This window comes from Dryobates pubescens, chromosome 8, assembly GCF_014839835.1.
Source record: "Dryobates pubescens isolate bDryPub1 chromosome 8, bDryPub1.pri, whole genome shotgun sequence".
Lineage (NCBI taxonomy): Eukaryota > Metazoa > Chordata > Aves > Piciformes > Picidae > Dryobates > Dryobates pubescens.
The window spans coordinates 14,487,447-14,502,833 of NC_071619.1; the positions used below are offsets into that span (position 1 = coordinate 14,487,447).

The 15,387-nt window shown below is 38.1% G+C and overlaps 1 protein-coding gene across 8 annotated transcripts in view; it reads right to left on the bottom strand.

Annotated features, from left to right (window-relative positions):
* CPEB3 (cytoplasmic polyadenylation element binding protein 3) overlaps nt 1-15,387 on the bottom strand; it is a 78,243-nt gene that overhangs the window by 13,314 nt on the left and 49,542 nt on the right. For all 8 annotated transcript variants that reach the window (XM_054163624.1, XM_054163632.1, XM_054163631.1 and 5 more), the window contains 2 exons: nt 11,062-11,229; nt 9,107-9,196 (listed from right to left, as the gene is read on the bottom strand). In XM_054163624.1, coding sequence (XP_054019599.1) covers nt 9,107-9,196; nt 11,062-11,229 — 258 coding nt within the window. The remainder of the gene's footprint in view (nt 1-9,106; nt 9,197-11,061; nt 11,230-15,387) is intronic.

Sequence of the window (15,387 nt, forward strand, 5' to 3'; positions counted from 1 at the left end):
GAATTGTAGTTTTCAATTTTGGTTTTCAAGGGCAATATGAAATGGTGACCTCACTGGGCAGAGCAGCTCATTGTCATCATCTGGAGAGGGTTAGATCTACTGCTGCTGCTTTTAGTCTGAACAGATAGCTGAAGAAAGATCAGTTTCCAAGTCTGAACAAAGCCTGTCAGTTTACTGTGCAAATAAGACAACTTCTATCACAGTCTAATGTATTTATCACCCACAGAAATGGACAGAGATGTATACCCCCAAAAATGCATGATTCAGTGCTCTTATTTAGGAACTGTCATTAAGTCAGTCATCAAGATCTATGTGCTTCTGTTTCTTTTTAAAGAAAAGCTTTGTAGTTGGTGAATCTGCATCTGCTCAAATAAGATCTAAACCAGTTAAAATTTTGCAGTTAACCCTGTTCCTGGTTCGGATAGCCGATGCCCTTTAATTATTAGAAGGTAAGTTCACAGGGCTACTCCTTTCTCTTTGAGATCATCTTTATGAGCATTATGAATTAAAACCTGTGATCACAACCCAGTCTAGGTTTATTAAAACTAATTGCCCAATAAAACAAACAAACAAAAACCCACCAAAACCAACAAACAAACACACCACCACCAAAACCCCAACCTCCGTTTCCGTGTAAGTTGGTGTCATTACCCATATACTACAGAACACTCAATTCCCAAGACATTACTCCTGAAAAATCTAAGAGTACATGTAATACTCAGAAAACTCATAAAACAATGAATTCTTTAATAAGGACTATCTGTAAGATTTCCTGTTTCTGAACAAAAGAGATATCAGTAAACTCATCAGGAATTTGGTTTTTAATCTGGCCACCGTCGGTTGTTTAGATGACTCTATCATTTAACCAAGCACTTGTCTATTTTCTATTTAAGTCAGAGGCATATTTGGTCTAAGTAAGTCCCAACTTCAAGAAATTTTACAACAGGTAACAGCTGTACAACAATGAAGAACACAAATATGGACACCAGATCTTACTGAAAAAAACCTAGCCCAAATAAATTTACTGCAACAGTTACTCAAAAAGTAGATGCTTGGAAATGCTGCTTAAACAAAACCCACCGAACAGAGCATTTGATTGAAAACTTGTGATGACAAACAGTGATTAGTCAGTGCATGAAACAGACTCCAATCAGCTGCTCTTTGGATTTTGGAAGCAGCAATCCCCTTGAGACAAGCCTTAAATAACAACTTTGACTTAAATCAATGTACTGTAATAAAACAGATAGTTGGTGTAAAGTATAAGAAATCCCATTGCAATCTTAATCCTTCCAAGCCATGAGCAAGAGAAAATAGCCTGCATCTTTGGTGTATGACCAACAGAAAAGAATAGAATAGAAAAAAGCATATAGATGATTTATAAGAAGAGTGTTCTAGAAAGATAATATTATGCAACTGCAGCATATGACCTTTAATTTTGCCTAAAAAGTCAGAAGACTTATGAAAAAACCCTCTATCAGTAGGTGCAGATGTGAGGTGTATGAACCTCAAAACTGGCTTTGCTGGAAGCAATGGACATGGCCTGAGTATCGCTCCTTATGTAACCTAGCCCACCAGGGAGAGCAAAACTAAAAGGCATTGGATACAATTGAAAAGTGATACATAACTCCAGACCATGATGTGGGTGCCCCAATTATGCCTTCTTTAACTGCTACCAACAAATCTCTTAGGTCTTTTAGAAGCCTGGTTGTTTGGGGGATTTTTTCCTGTGGGAAATTCAAGGCCTTTGGATGAGACAACCCAACTTCTTCCAATAATCACAGAGCCCAACAGAAGTAGTATAGAATATAATGCAGTTTTGAATACAGCAAAATGATCTCTCAGATTGACTTCTGTGTAGTAAAAAAAAAGGGAGAAAGCTATTTTGCTTCTCCCAAAACCTCCTGAAGAGCTTCTGAACAGCCATGACTACAAAACTCTTTTAGCAATTTAATACTAACATGGTAAATTTAAGTTACATGGTTAATTGCACTCAACACCTTGATTATACAAACCACTTTCCAATAGGTTCAGATACGAAAGGCTGGTGGACAGATGCACAGCAAGCCTGAAATTTTAATGATGGACTGTGTGATGTTTTAATTTCTCTTTTCTGGAAGCTCTGGGAACTAGAACATTAGTGAAGAAGACTATAAACCCAAGCTGTTTCTCTAGAAAATCAGAAGTGCAGTCATGAGAAACTGGAGACTTGTATTCATTTTCAGATACCAAAGTTCTTGGAGGAAGGAGGAAAAAAGAAAGGAAAAAAAAAAAAAAAAGAAAGAAAGAAAGAAAGAAAAACCCAAACCTACACATAAACAAGAGTCCTGTAGCCCAAACCCAAACATAGATGAGGGATAAGCCTACTGACAGGGCAGAGATCTGAATTGGGACAACATCTTTATTCTGTATTATCAGCAAAAAATTTGATTTGGTCCCATTACATAAGGTCTCACAAAAAGACCACCTCACTTAGGAGGATGTCTTACAGAGTGTTATCAAGTATGTGGTTTTGCAAGATCAGTTCTTACAGAATAATAATTCAGAACTACTATCAGCAATTGCAGCCCAACATCTGCCTCTTTGAAGCCCACCCCCACACCTCAAAAATAGCCCTGAAAAGGAGCTGATCCAGTAATTGTGGACTTGATTGTAAGAAGCTTTCTGACACTATATAAGAATAAAGAAGAGGGTAGGCAGAAAGGGAGAAATTGGGGAACATGGTTTACACTAGCAAGGAAGATAGAAGCTGCTGGGGTTGGATTTACTCTGCTTGATGACTTTGTACTAGAACCCAGAACCCCACATTTCATGCTTGAATTCTATACCACCCATCCTTTCTAATCTTGTAGTCCTGGCTCTCAAAATAAGATTTTCAGTCATAGCCTAGACTACCTTAGGAATATTTATCTACAATCAGTATATTCTTCTCATAATAATTTACTTATCTGGTTCCTCTAGTCATAGGCAACTAGTAAAACTGCTAGAAAGACCTTTATGGCCACATTCTATGGAGAACAATTAATTCTGAGCCCTTTCTGAAGAGACCTGGTCATTCCCTAGTTGCCACTTGAAGAAGGCTCAACAAATGCTCACTAAAGAAAATAATCCTGGTTGCTTCAGGCATAAAAAAAATAATAGTAACTGAAAATAACAATCTACAGCAACCTAGCAATTCTGAAAGAAAAAAAACCACATTTGTTGAAAGCATGAAAGCTGAGAGAGAACAGTCCTGCAATGCTACCTCAGAAACAGATATGCCTAGCCTTGATTGCTCAGAAATATTTTTGAGCAATCAGATTCTTGTTTACCCCTAGAAAAAGAAATTGAAAATGGCAGGGACAGAGATTCTCTTATATGAAGCAAGCTCCTTGAATGCTCTTTGAGTCTGCTGTGCCAATTATCAAAGAGAGATTTTGAAATCAATCATCACTATCAGTAATGTATCTATAATACCAACCATCACAATCAATACTACCAAGAATACTGAATCATTGAGGACAAGACAGGAAATAGTTTGAAGAGCTTTACAAAGGGAGGCTTGTATTAAAAAAAACCAAGTAATTGAAATCCTACAAAGAAAATTCTACACAAAAAGAACTTGGAGTTACACAGGTACAGAAAAGTAGATTCATACATATTGCATTTTGTTGCCACACATTTTGGGAATTGTATTGACATAGGATTCTACTGTCCTGCTGTGGGAAGACACAGGGACTACAAATTTTATCTCTCTCTATATATATAGATATATATATCTCCTCAGATGTCAATGGGTAGAAGACTGATATTGTGCACCTGTGTGCTGGAACATACGTCAACAAAGTCTTAAAAAGATCTTGCATCACCATTTGCCATACAGTGTATTTCTGGATAAGGAACCTCAGTTTCCATTCTAGCAAAAATAATGACAGCTGACTTCAGTTTCTAAAATACAAAAACTCACTAGACATTTTATGCAGGACATTGGTACTATGGTATTAAGAGCAGTAAGCCAATGCAATTGGTTTCAGTACAATTGATTGCAGTATTCAGACAAACCAGACACCTTCTTGTGAGCATGGCTGATCAAATTCGCATTATGACACCACACTTCGTCCTTGCAATCCTTCATCCTTGCAGCCAAAGCTACTATTGCCACTGCAATGGCATTAACCACGCAAAATGTCCTCCTCCATGAAATCAAGGTCAGCAGACTCGCAGCAACAGCGTTCCCATCTAACATTACCTTAGAGATCATCAAGAAGGCTCATACAGTCTCACCAGCTATTTTAAATTAAAGCACGAGAATCACTTCACAGTGCCACTTCGTGCAACTTGGCGTACACTATTTTCTTCATGAGACCTCGTTCGGCTTTAGTGTCCTCTGTGGATTAACAGGGACAAGTGTGTTTATTTTTCTAAACTAACAGAATGACTAATTGAAGAACAGGGAAAACATAAGAGAATCAGATTGCTGCACCACAGATCTAAATCGGTAAACCCAAGGCTTTTCTCCCGTTTCAAACTTGTCCTGTCTCCAAGCTCTACCATGCTTCATTTCCTCGCTCAATCTCTTCTTCATCCAAAACTCAGTGATCACAAAGAACAAAAAAACCAAAATCTTCAAAGACTTTTTAAAAAGTTGTTTTAAATCTACCACCGGGGGGGGGGGGGGGGGGGGGGGGGAAATAAAAAGGGTTTTGAAACAGTTAGCACCATCTGTTTAGTAAATAAAAAACCCCAAAACAAAAACAACTAGAACAAAAAAACCACAACATAGTTAACATAAGCATTGCTAAACTCAGCAGGGCAGCAAATAAATAAATAAATAAATAACAATAATTCCATTTCAAGAAAACATGAGTTACCTGGATTTTGCAGGACAGAAACAGACTGTATCATAGGAATGTGTGACTGCATTTGATAATATTCTCACAGTGAATATTTCCTTATTTCTCAGCATCTCCAAAAATACTCCACCACAAACCACATTTATTTCCCAAAACTCTCTGCTGAATGCCAAGTAAACACATTACAACCTGGGCATCTGCTTACCCAAGACCAACACATGGCATTTACAGCTTTGCCAGTTTCACTACTAACATATCCGGAGAGATGTCAAAGGAAGTAATCCAAAGAATTTTCAGGCAACAGGAATGAATTGGCCTTATTCAGAAGCAAAGCATTAAAATCACCTCATGGATGACACCAACATAAAAACATGGTGCTAAGCTTTACAATGGATAGGAGTGGTAAAGAGAAATGTTAAGACAGTAACACAGATGCTTGGAATGCAAAATAGGAGCCTCTTCTACACGTTGTGTTAGTTGCTTCCAGCTTTTCTTGCCCAAGTGCATTATATACACTTCCAGTGAAAAACAGCTGGGTGCCACTGGTCCTGCTTTTCTCATCAACCTAAATATAGAACTCACTGGCAGCCACTGCATCCTGTAAGGGCTGTTTGATCTGTCAGATAATTTTGGTTATTATAGTAACAAAAACTCAACCACTGACCAAGCCAGATGGCTTTCTAAAACACATGCTCACAGTGATTTCAGGCAAGATTTACTAAGGATAATAAAACCCTAGAAAACAAGGGAAACCAAGAAAATCTAGATAATATAGGTAGTTCAGATGCATGTGAGGAATATGGTGCAAATATATCTCTGTTGATCTGTGATCCTCTGAGGTCCAAAATACTAATGTTGGTACTGCTCTGAGATAAGCCTTGTGTAACTTACCATGCTGGATGCTGCAGTTCAGTGTATTTCACAAACCACCATTTATGTCCATCAGGTCCAGCACTAAATCTGAGGCAATGTGCCTGAGCAGGACCTGTGATGACATCATCCTGCTCAGGATGCCTGATTCAGGAAAACAATCTCTGTTTAACCCATAATTCCAGGAATGTTTCTGGCATACTGCTAGTACTGAAAACAGTTTATATGCCACTGTGCCTAAGCTAATCAGCCATACCAACTACCAAATTAGCTAATAAGACTTGCTAGAACTGACTACACATCTATGGCCTGAATTGCTCACTAAGCTAAGCAGATAAACCCCTTAGGGGGTGGCAGTGGTGGAGGAGGTCGCTAGATAGTAAGCAACATTTTATTTTAATCTTTCAGACTGGAGGGAGTTCATATATTGCACCATCATAGCAGACAGTCCACAAAGTCAAGATGTTATATCAATAAGTAGCTACTGGAAGTCTGTATTAATACACTCAGGACTGCGAGGGATGGCATCACCTGGACATAACTATGAGAAGTGAAAACCGTGATGTAAAACATCTCCAGTGTAAAACATATAACTATGCTGACCATTGGCATGGACTCCTGATGCTATCTACTCCAAACCTGAAAGTAAACAGTCATCAAAAACAAACAAACAAAAAGTATTGAGCTTTGTTAAAAGTTCAGACAGTGGCTACTGGTCTGACCCTACAGACATGAAAGAATAATGAAAAAGGCTATCCATCAAAAGGACAATAAAGTCAGTCTGGAAGTGGTGGCATACCTTCAATAAGAGTAGGGTTCAATTGCACTGTTAATGGGGTATATACAAGTAGGTAGGAGAAGCCTTGTAGATTAGTCTTTATTCATGTGTGAAAAAAGATTAGCCTACACATAGAACCATAGAATCAACAAGGTTGGAAAAGATCTCAAAGATCATCAAGTCCAACCTGTCACCCAAGACCTCATGACTACTAAACCATGGTCCCAAGTGCCACATCCAATCCCCTCTTGATGGTCCCCGCTGCATTCCAGCAATCCCCGTTTTTCTTGTTTTCCTTTGAGATTGCTGGCATAAACCCCCTAATTAATTCTTTAGTTGTGTTAGGGGTTTTTTAAACATATTTGCTATCTGAAAGACTCATACTCAAAATCAGAGAATTTACAGACTAGCAATGCACCATGGAGAAAAGAGATCTTGAAAAATAAGGGAGAACACATTTGAAATGATGCCTATTTGACAGCTGAGCGAGTCTCATCACTGAATTTTGCACTAAGCATAATTTCAAATATCTCTTTTCATTTAATTGTATTCTTTAAAGAAAAGCCTGGTAATGCATCAAAACAGCTTCAAATAAGAAAAAAAGGTTTTCAAAAAGGAAGATAATTTTTGTTCTAAAGGAACTTCTAGTGAAAAACAGCAGTGGAAGACATCTTATTGTGGTACTTCCATCAATGACTCCATAATAACTTCGGAAAAGAAGTATTCTTTATGAATAGACTAAAAAGAGGCTAAAAAAAAAGTAATCTAATGCAGATTCAAACTTTACATTCTCACTCCCAGTAGTAACATTCTGTCTTCTATGCAGATGCTGCCTATATGGGGTCATGGTGGATCACATACATTTGACCTACCGAGCTCACCATGACTGTAAGTAGATCTCAAAGACAGCAACGCAGGACATACAGTGCTGCAGCCCTGATTGATAACCAAGAAGTCAGTTATAAATAAATGTGGAACAGTTGGGATTGACTCTTGTGTAGCACTTTCAGACAGACGTTCAGGGCAACTGGCAGGGGCTTTGAAAGCTGTTTCCTATATTAGAACCATGACAAAAATAGAAGTGAGGCTGCATTCCCTTGTCTTCTGCTAAAATAGATCTTACTCAAAAACAGTTTTACAAGTTTGGCGATGCATGACTAGGCCACTGTCGGATACAGAATAAAATGATAATTGGAAGTCCCATGCTGATTCACCATGAAGAGTTACTTATTGAGTTAATAAGAAAGGAAAGAAAATAATCATAAAAATAAGTGGAGAGCACTAGGAGACAGTAGGAAGAAGGAGGAGCTGGTTTTACTACTTTTTTGGGTATTTTTAAAAACACGTAAACGAAGGTACAAATCAGAATTCACTAGCTAGGTGGACCCTAAAGACCTTTAAAAAAGGAAATCATTTATATTGCCATCTGTCCTTTGGAATATATGGGGGTTTCTTGAGGTTTGAGGTGTTTTGTTGCTGGTTTGGGGGCTTTGGTTTGGTTTTATATTCCAGAACAGATGCTGTGTAATAACTATTGACAGCAAGGCTGAGTTGTGAGAATGGAACAGGAAAGAAGGAGCATGCATAGGGCTTTTGTTCTGTTTTTAAGTGCCCCAAATACTTTTTAGAGGCCAAGCATTTGTCACAGAGCTATCCTGCCTCCAGCATGTAAGCTTCCTGATAAATGAGGCTGGCTTTTATTTGTGGTGGTTTTTTGCAGTCCAGATATGCCTATCAAATAGTGTAGGATTAGGTAGTTCACTGACCGAACAGTCCATTGTTCTGCCAAAATAATCAGTGGCCTTAATGAGCAATTAAAAGCTTTCAGGCTCCGTGAGAACAGAAAACCTTAACAGATAGATCAGAAATTCTATATAATTTCATGCAACTGTTTCAGTTCCAAACTACATGCAAGAGGCACATATGACTAAGAATAGAATGCATATAGTATAAAACAAAAAACACGGGAGGGACTAAGATACAATAAAAGCATCTTGATTTAGCCAAGCAACTCTCCCAAACAGATTTCCCACAAACTGTTCTTTCTCAACCAAAAGAGGTCAGCACAACATTTTGTTGACAGATACGAAATTGCCCCACTTGCAGGCACTCTATACCACCCTGAACTAAACAAGCTCCAACCTAGAAACTCTATGAATGTGCTGCCTGATGCTAGTCAGCCCTCTCTGCAATTCAGTACCTGGTGAGCCCTGATACTGACCTTGCAGTTCTGAGCTGTGGTTCACAGCTTCTTGACTCAGAAGACACATAAAGCTGACTCATGCTTCTCTACAAATACTGTGTACACCAGCGACTTCCTGCTCGTACTCCTATAGTTTCTACAACATGCAAAGTGAAACAGAATTGGCAGCAGGAAATTTCTTCCACTTGCATTCTGAAGTAAGTCTGGTACACATTAGCACATGAATCAGGGACTCCAGACTTGCTGAAGAAGTGCACACACAGGACCATATTTCAGTTACTGAATCCTGGGCTTTTTTAGCATCATGACAACTGATGACAATCTGCTTGTTGAAAGAGGAAATTTGTCTTTTAACAGACTGCCACACTGCAGATGTAGTTTCCTTTTATTGGAACAGCCTGTATAAATGTATTTAAAACCAATTACCTTTAGGTGGAAAATATGACTTGCTTTCAGCTTTGTGAGGCCAGTCCACCACCAGAGGTCCAAACCTACGAAAGCTGGCAGTGATCTCATCTACAAAAAAACAAACGAGACCCCTTAGAGAGAATCTGAAGACTGACAGTGGCAAGGTAAAAATTCTTACTTTAAAAAAACCCAAACCAAGCGACTGTTTTCTGTATCTATTAAGAACAGTGAAAACTGCAATAATGTACATAGAAGATGCCTAAATATTCTTTCAGCTCTATGCCATATGTGGTTGCTTAAAGACAAAAAAAAAAAAATTACATTCCACTAATGCAAATTTGCAGCAGGATTAAACATGATCTATCAGAAGTGAATATGCTTCAGCTGCGGCGTGGTTCTAATTATAGCCACAAAGCCGGGTCAGATGCAGCCACATGGGACTGACGGAGGAGCTACATGACAGCATAGCCACTCCTTGTAGCATGCCCTAAAAAGCAGGCTGCACCAGGTCATGCGACTGTGGGGATTTCACCTTCCTGAGTCCTCTCTGAAAATCTGCCTTGAATTACCAAGTTATTTCTTTGCTTTTTAGGCATCCATTTCAAAACTCTGTGGAACACACATCTCAAACTATTTTACAGGACAGCTTCAGTTTACATGCAAATGCTTCAGAAAAAGTCTTTCAAGTTATTCTTTAACATTCCACCCCCCACCCCACCCCCCAATGCATTTATTTATGCACTTTAAAGAAATAATTAGTTTAAAATTGTGTCTAATATGGTGCTAGATAGATCAGAGCAACAATCCATCAGGGGAAAAGTTTGAAGGTAAAGGCAGTGAGTTTCCATTTTTTTGATTGTTGTTTGAGATATGCTCAGTTTATCTGACCCCATGAGCTGCACATTAGATATTTCAGGCAACTAGAGCCACAAAACGCATACTGAATAACTCAGAGGCTAAAAGAAGAAAGTGTTAAAGGAGTAGACCTCTCATGGTATCACCTCCCAAGTGGCCATGTTACTCCCTTGCAGGATAGGCTAGGCATACATTTTGATTCTACAGGACCAGCAGTGTTCACTGTTGTAGCAATGCCTTGTTGCTTCTTGCAACTAGGGATTCAGATTACTCAGCTTTTCCTGTATCAACAGTCCTGCTGCTCATGATGTGACATGGAAACTTCATTTGAGCTGTCTGTAAACCATACATTGGGAACTATTTCCTTGTTAAAGTTGCACATGGTGTAGGCTTCAACTTAATAGCTCAGATTCAGAGACCTCTCTCTTCTCATGATAAGGTATTGTCAAATTCCTTATGGATGCCAATTGAAGTTAGATAGTGATGGATTCCAGCTATAAAATGAAAAATACATCCAAAACTGTCACAATTTTTCTTTGGGAATCAGATTGTGTTGGGAGTACACACAAGGAGAACAGATACTGATTAAGACTGAGAAAGAACATGATCTTCCCTACTAAGCTGGTTATTGTTTTGCAACCATATCAGTTTCTTTGAATTTATCAACTGAACAATGCCTATATGCTGGATACAAGAGATGATTAATTAAAGTCTGGTTTATCTTGGTAAGGACTATGTTAACTGAGTCCTTAAAGTCAATCCCATCTTTTGAAAAGAACAAAGGAGAACTACAGAGGAGTGACAGTACCCAGTAAGTTCCCTTATTCAGTTTTCCCACTTTGCATATGTGGGAACACATGCTGCTACTGCAGATTGGAAGACCTGCTATGCAGGCATTTCTGTCTCCATCTCTTCTGATCTACAGTACAAAAGAATGTCAAGTAAATTCTCAGGTGCTGCAAGGGGTGGTGGTATTTGCTTGTTTTAAATAATGCCACAAGCACCACAAGTGACATATCTGGGAAAACACATTTGTTTTTATGAAAATCTGACCTTTTAAAAGTAATTATATGAAAGCCAATTACCCACATCTCACCAATGTAGCTTATTCACAGTACCTTCATCAATGTCTGGAGGAAGACCTCCAACAAACACCTTTCTAGAATAGCGTTCCACTCTTTCACCATTCTGACAGCGTGTTGGAGAGCTGAGACCCGATGATAAAGACTGATCACCATGACTGTCGTCTAGGAAGCCATCTTCAAAAGGAAAGAGTGAAGACCGACCTGTAACAGATTTTGTAGTATCTATAGTTAACACTATTTCCTGAAGAACTACATATTTCAGTAAAAACTCCAGTATATTTTCTTTTTACTGTTTTACTTTATCAGAATTTGCATTAAAGGACCTAGCTAAGTGATGCAGTTATCCAAATTATGTTCATAAATATTGCTTCTGTTTTTCCAAGCTTATATTATTATTACAAGATAATAAGCCTAACTTAACTTTAAAAGAAACCCTTGCAAATGGCTAGCAATGACAAATGAATTATCTGATGAAATGGTGTCATAGCTATAAGCAGAGATTTCAGATAGATTCTTAGAGATTTAAAGCGTCTATAACAGACCTTGAAGGAATGATCTTAAAGAGCAGATCTCTCAAATCATTGCACTGCAGAGCAAAACAGCCTCTTACAGAGTGCTTTACAGGATCCTAGCCACAAGGACTCCATGACTTCCTCCCTGAGTGAACCAAGGCTCAACCCAAGGAGGGGGGCAAATAGCAAAATAGACATAGAAAAGTTTTGTATCATGGCATGTAGGTGAAACAAGAAGCTTAGCTAACAAGAACAAAAAAATATTTTAAATCCTATTAAATAAATGACAAAAAAGTTGTTAGCTAGGACAGCCTCAAGCTGGTACACAGTGCTAAAACACCCTTTCAGTAATGAGTTAGCAGAAACCAACATAAACGGCTGCTGCTTGGTCTGATAAAGGTAAAGAATTTGTTTGTTATTTAACTTGTTGCTATTGCTACCCAATTATACATACACTGTCTTTAAAACAGATTTATTATCCCAGAAGATAAAAACATCTTCAAACTCTGCATGTAAGCAACACTGGAAAACATACCAACTTCTAGAATTTAATTATTCCTTCTGCCCAAGTCAAAAAATAAATCCTGAAATGCAGACAGACGTGTAAAGAGGAACCCCAGCTTAACTCTGAAAAGGCTAATTGTTCCCTTATATCATGGAGGATTGCTCCTAGGGATGGAATCAATAATTGATTGATACAAACAGTTTATAGAGAGGGTAGTTACAAATCTAAATAGCAAGGCACATAATTAAATTCAAAGGTAATGGATCACACATAACTGATTTCCAGCAAGACTCAAGGAAGAATTAATACAACCTGGTATTAACAGCACAGAAAAGTACAGGAAGTAAGAACAGGAGGAAAATCAAGACATGCAGAGGAACACCAGTCAGATAAACATGTACACTGAAAATACCAGTAATAGAGTCTCCAGTAGTAAAAGACAGGTTAGAAAGAGAAGAAATCCTGTGTATGGAACATGAGCTCACAAACAGAAAACCAGGAAAGATGCTCTGACTGACTCAGAACAGTGCTGATTTCTAGTGCTTGAAAAGTCTTGGTGAAAAAGAACAGATATGAAAATCCACTGAATCAAAAATCCTTTTGTGCTTTTAAGCACCAACAGAAAATGAGTCAGATATGCAACTCTTTCAAGTCGAGCAAAACTGCTTGTCAGAAATGGTGGATTTAGAGCACAAACCAGAGAAGAGTATTGATGAGTATTCCATTACAGATACGCATTTGTGTCTGTTCATTAAACGTGCTTTTCAGCATAAAAGAGACCACATGGATGACAGAAACAATTAGGAAGGCTAAAACTGTGCAAAAATATCAATTCAGTAAACCCACTGAAAAATAGGAAATCTGAAAGTACCCATGAGAGACTGACATCACTAATAAGCTAGAGCATCTTTTAACTCCTACTGTTTCCAACCTACTTGTAAAAAAATAAAGCAAGCAACAAACATGAGGCATTAGTGGAAGTTGATCTATCAAATTAATCAATGCTAGAACAAGGCATTCAGTTAACACGCAGCTGAAGGAGGCTGAATATGTGCTGAGTTCTGAAGGAAATCATAAAAATGCACATCAGCTTAAAAAGCAAGATACCACCTCCTATGCCAGTGGAAAGTCTACAAGGATTATACTCAAGTAAATGCAAAAGATGACCTAAAACTCTATAAATAAGTATAGAGGTAAATGTATGAAGGATGCATTTAAAATACTGGGCAGCATACAGACAAGGGAATATGGAACAATGGTTCACATACTCTTCCAGTAAGGGGAAGATGAAGTGCACTGAACACAACCAGTAGTACACGACAAGGCTGAAAGCAAGCCAAACTGGAAACTTTTGACACAGTTTTTAAGGTGCTGAAAAGTTTATTTGGGTTCAGAAAAGGGAATGAGCAAGAACAGGAGAAAAATCCATTCTGAAGCAGTAACTATTGCAGCATCACCTCTAGAAACCCTCCAGAGGCAAAACTCTGGGAGTGAGCTATGAGAAAGTATCACTAAATGTTGTAATTTTATACTCCTGTGCCCCTCCTCTGGCATCTCTTGAGCTGTCAGTGCAGAACAACAGATTTTGGGCTGATTTCCCATAGCTGTGCTTACACATGTACCTGAAAAAACTGGTTGTGAGAGTTAAAATCAAAGGACCTAAGGGAACATGACTCAACACCTCTTGCGTGTGACACACAAAAACATTTGCCCCTTTACTCAACAGAAATGGGAGATCAAGTAGAGAGCTGACAGATTATGGCAATCCCTAAAAAAAGAAAAAAAATCTCTAAAAACCCCACCCTCTTCTCACTGAAGATGATTAGCCACAGTGACAAACACTTAAAATATAAGATACAATATAATAATAAAAATGAAAGGTGTCCCTGCACAAATTCAACTCTGGGTACTCCGCATATTACCACAATGCAAATGGTAAAAGCTGTTAATAGAGAGGGATATGAGAGAACATTTAGTAAACACCAGAGACTACTGTAGAATTTCATGCTTCTTAAGGTTACAGAAGCTCAAAACAACATTATAAAATTTAAGGTAATGAAAAAGCATGAATGTTACAGACTTTAATACACTATGAATAAGGCAAGTCACAAAATCCCTAACATTAACGACAAGACGCTCACACACACAAATCTGCTTGCTGCTACAGAAAAGCCTGAATTTCACACAGGAAACAATTACTATGGACTGAATCATGCCTTCTGGTAGAGAAAAAAATAAAATAAAATCTGAAAGTCCAGCACATTCGGAACTTGTTTGCCCTGTTTTGTCATCACTACAATTTGCATGAAACAGCCTGCACTGTATTCATCATGATTACTGTCACATTACTATATTTTGCTTCTACAAGTAAACATGAATTGAAAGAAGTTAACAGTGTCCAACTGATTCCCACCTCCTTCACTACTTTGGTGCCATTTGATCAACCCTGAAATACTTGTCACAGTCTTAAAATGAAATTAAATGTGGTTCAAATGCACACAGAGGATACCCTTTGCATACTTTCCAATTTCTTTCTGTACCACAGTAGCACTGGAAAATTGTAAGCATTATAATGTTTCCAATGTCTGTTAAAAACAGCCTATTCTCTGGAAGCAGAGAAAAAAATAGGAAGGTAAGTTTGCAGGGAAAGCTTAAAATATATTAATTGTGGTTTAGCTGTCAAACAAACACTAGAATCAGTCAACTTTGAGGAAAATCAGCTCAAATTCCATAATATTGTTATAGATGACTCCAGGTAAAAGTTTCTGGTCATCTATAACAAATATTAACTGTGTTATTATGGCCTACTACCTCAATGCAGACATTAAGTGCAAACTGAAGGTTACTTATACTCTATCAGCTTGCTTGTATGTCTAGGTTTGCCTCCAAGCTTCTTAACAAAGATGAGGCAAACCCTGCATTTTCAAAAGGAAGCAATGTCACATGCAGACCTGTCACAGAACATACATGAAAAAGGAGATAAAATGAAATTTAATGCCAAAGTACCCCAAGCAGATGGCACTACCCAACTCTGGCTGTTAAAAGCTGCAGTCTTCACTGTTATTTTCTCAAAATAAAACAACAGGCTACAACACTGTAGATAACTGTAAGCCACATCAGTAGCTTTCTCGGTAGTCAGGGAGGTTGCTATTATCAGTGTTTATTAACCTCCCAGAACAAACTTATGTGCATCAGTACAAATCTGCAAAGTGTTTTCAGTATGCTTTTATTTCTTTAAAGGTTGCCTATGATGAAACAAAGTTAAATGTGCTCAAATGTTGTGTCTGTTTTCATTATTATCAATATTCACTGTTTAGGACAGCAATTAGTATTCACAGTATT